General features: G+C 37.0%; 1 protein-coding gene across 1 annotated transcript; it reads right to left on the reverse strand.

Moving 5' to 3' along the window:
- Positions 1 to 670: 670 nt before the first annotated feature.
- On the reverse strand, positions 671 to 1549 carry LOC144979364 (uncharacterized). Its single transcript, XM_078926009.1, has 2 exons — positions 1485 to 1549; positions 671 to 1062 (listed from the first exon to the last, which is right to left on the reverse strand). Exons 1-2 carry the CDS (start codon positions 1510 to 1512, stop codon positions 743 to 745), a joined length of 348 nt encoding a protein of 115 aa, XP_078782135.1. The 5' UTR covers positions 1513 to 1549; the 3' UTR covers positions 671 to 742.
- Positions 1550 to 3436: the final 1887 nt, after the last annotated feature.

Genomic DNA, 3436 nt, shown 5'->3' on the forward strand with positions numbered 1-3436 from the left:
AGTATGCCATTTAACCGTTTCTGTCGGAAAAACATTGTAAAAGCCGAACCGTACGTCCCTACACGTAAGGCTTCTTTGTTGGGCCAGGACCGTACGCCTTTCGAGATTTAGTGGAAAATGCGTATTCAAAGCTCATTTAAACAACATTTTTTATAATATGCGTATGCAGCACTAGTTGTGACAAAGTACATTGAAAGTAGTATCGGTAGGGCTGCTCTAAATAATAACGAAAGTGAATATGGAAGGTCTCGTATCGCAATAAAATAGACAATGGCGTTTGTCAAACTTGTCGCACAACATACACAAAAAAGTTAAAAAAATCTGCCCCCATGGCTACAATTGATACGAAGCTTATTTGCATTTAGTTATGTAGTTTTCCTGTTAATTTTGTATATTGACTTTATACCCAAACGTCCATTGTCCGTTTGCTTCCATACAAGCCTCTCTATTTTCACTCTTTCGTAGTATTGTCACAAACATTTAATGTGTTACACAAATACAAGCCGCCCTGAATTTCATCGTCGTCAATTCCATAGGTCGATGGCGACATTTGAATGCTATTCCTATGTCAGCTTGCGTGCCCCTAAATGAATAAAGAGACCAATCAAGGCGCGCATTTCCAATAGGTCCACAGGTTGCCATCGAGTTCCTTTCCGCCTCATACCCTCTAGATTTGTCATCTTGACTATCGTGTAAATGATGACCTCTGTGAATATCAAACTGAAGGCAGAGACGACAGAGTTCACGGTTTTCTGATTCCTGACATGTGACGTTGGAGGCCTGTACACATTTCTAGTCGGTGTTCTTCCACTTGAGGAGTAGGGACCTTGCTCCATACCACTGAACCATTTTTGCTGTTGCTTGTTGCTGGCAATGGAAGCTGATCATGAACATTTTGATCCTCAAGGTTTTCTTCTTCCAGCTCTGAGTCAGGATCTGAATCAGCCAATACAGCAGGGAAATCTTCGTCATCACTGCTCTCATCTGATGTTCTCGGATTCATTTCATCATCTGTTAAATCATTGTCAGGGATCCAGTCTAACTGCTCTGCATAGGAATAGTCTGAAAGCAAAAATAGATACATGAATTTAAATGATTAGAATTAGAAGAAAGAACATGACATTGAGACAAGCTCCAGTAATTAACTAATGCTCTTCTTCTTCAATGGCTATTTTCCTCAAGGTAATGGCAATTCTAAACTTTAGAAGAGCAAAATCAGTTTAAACTTTCTGTTGGATTGAACGCTGGTCTACCTCAACCTGATCAGACCACCAATGAGTGGACAATAAAATGGTGACAAATGATATACTAAAGCATAAATACTTTTCATCCAGAATAGACTACAGTCTAATAACAATGGTTATGTTCTGCTTTATAGCCTCTTGACGGTGTAAGCCTCACCCAATTGATCAAGTCTGTAATCTAATCATTTTGATTCTGAATAATAATGTTAGGTAATTTTATAATATAATTGTAAAACCTACCTAACTCAGCATTATCCTGGGCCTGCATTTCAGTAGAAAATGGATCATTGCACACGTATTCTTCATTAGGCAGCTGGATGGTGGTACATTGCAGTCAGAATCTGAATGAGAATATTGGGCCCCATTTTGATCTGGTTCAGGGAATACAAAGTGAGATAAGATTTATGAACGAAAAATAGGATATATAACATTTATAAACCTGTGATATTGTAAAAATGAAGTAAATGCTAAAACTAAAACAATACCATCAACGATCGAATGGAGGTGAGGTAATGTGACTGTCGAGGCATTGCACTTTTTGCCTGGACGACACCGGTTCAAGCCCTGCTCTAGGCGCCTCTTTGTTTTCATTGACCAATAAATATAGCTCCTATAGTGTTACTGCATGTGCCTGATTTTAAGTGGTCTCAAGTTTTCCATATAGAGCAAGTAATTTTACGGATCAATAACAAATTAAGTTGTTACCGTATTTAATCCAATAATACACACATAAACACAATCAATGACGAAATTAAAAAGGACATGGCAATAGAACTTACCGTGTGTAGGTGATGAATCAACTGAGCAGGCTGCAGATCCGTGTAAATCAAGCTGTCTCCAGTACTGAAGGTGTTAAAAATAGTTGATCTCTCCCCATCCATGATCAAAGAAAGAATAGAACTGTAAGAACAAATAAGTGAAGAAATGTATCAATTGAATTATTTCTTCCTGCTCTGTTCATCTATGAATTATCATTTTTAGGGTTAGGAGTTATAGACATATCAATTTAAAGTGTTGCATTTAGTTGCATTACTAGTCTGTGATTACGTTTAGCTGCCTTAGAACATGTAACTAGAAAGTAGAAGTAGAAAGGCTAATCAATAAGATATAAGAGATTGTGAAACGAGTCTAAAGCAAAACTATTTAGAGGTATGCTGTTCAAACATAAAGGAATACATAGTTGAAATGAAATTATAGAGAAGAACTCTACTTACCTGGTGGGTATGTTGCTGGATTAAAAACACATATATTCTTTGCTTCAAACGGTTCAACAGGTGTAACTTTCCATTCACAGGAAAAGGAAATGGTGGCCAATTGTAATTTACAAGTTGCCAGAGAACTTAAATTGGCAACAAAAAAGTAACTAAATACCTTAATATTCGGGGACCAAATGTTGAAGATACTAATAAAACAGTGACAAAAGAGGTGGGGTGTGTTACACCCCAATGTTTGAAATAGGGGGTTTCCAATTAATGCTTATCTATATATGTAGGGGGGTGTGTTACACCCCAATGGACAGAAATCGGAATATACCGATAGATTCAACAGTAATTGTTAGGGGGTGTGATACACCCCACAAGACAGAAATAGAATATTTAGTGGGTGTAAGAAATAGGGTTTAATACCGTCAACTGGGGCTACTTAGGCCACCCGGGGTAACTTTGGCCACTTACTGAAAACAAGATTTCTTATTTTAAAAGATAAATTACTTGTAGCTTTTATCTTTTAAATAATTAGAACCCAATAGATCTAATAAGCACTCATGAATTTAACTTTTTAAAAAGCAACCTTTTTAAATTCTACTAAGTGGCCTAAGTAACCCCAGATGGCCTAAGACAGAAAAAAAATATATTATCCTTCAAAAAACTTAAACTAAATACATACATAATTATAATATCATAACAAAATAAAATCATAAACATAAAATAAAAGGACACTTGATCGTCAAAAACAAATCTCGAAGATAGGAGAGTTACATCCTTGAGTTATCGAACTCGAAGCCCAGTCTCCAAGTGTTGTACGGTCAAAAAAAGCTCAGTATCCAGTTAGTTAGGGGAAAAGTCCACCAAAAAAAAAAAAAAAAATTCAGGAAAATCGCAAAATCGCGGAAAGTTGCGGGTAACAGCTAAAATCGCGGCCGCGAATTGCGAAAAACGACGGGGACAGCGAAGTCAACCCGGTTGACGGTACAA

The sequence above is a fragment of the Berghia stephanieae genome, chromosome 9, assembly GCF_034508935.2.
Source record: "Berghia stephanieae isolate SIO BIC M18660-M18661 chromosome 9, UCSD_Bste_1.3, whole genome shotgun sequence".
Classification (NCBI taxonomy): Eukaryota; Metazoa; Mollusca; class Gastropoda; order Nudibranchia; family Aeolidiidae; genus Berghia; species Berghia stephanieae.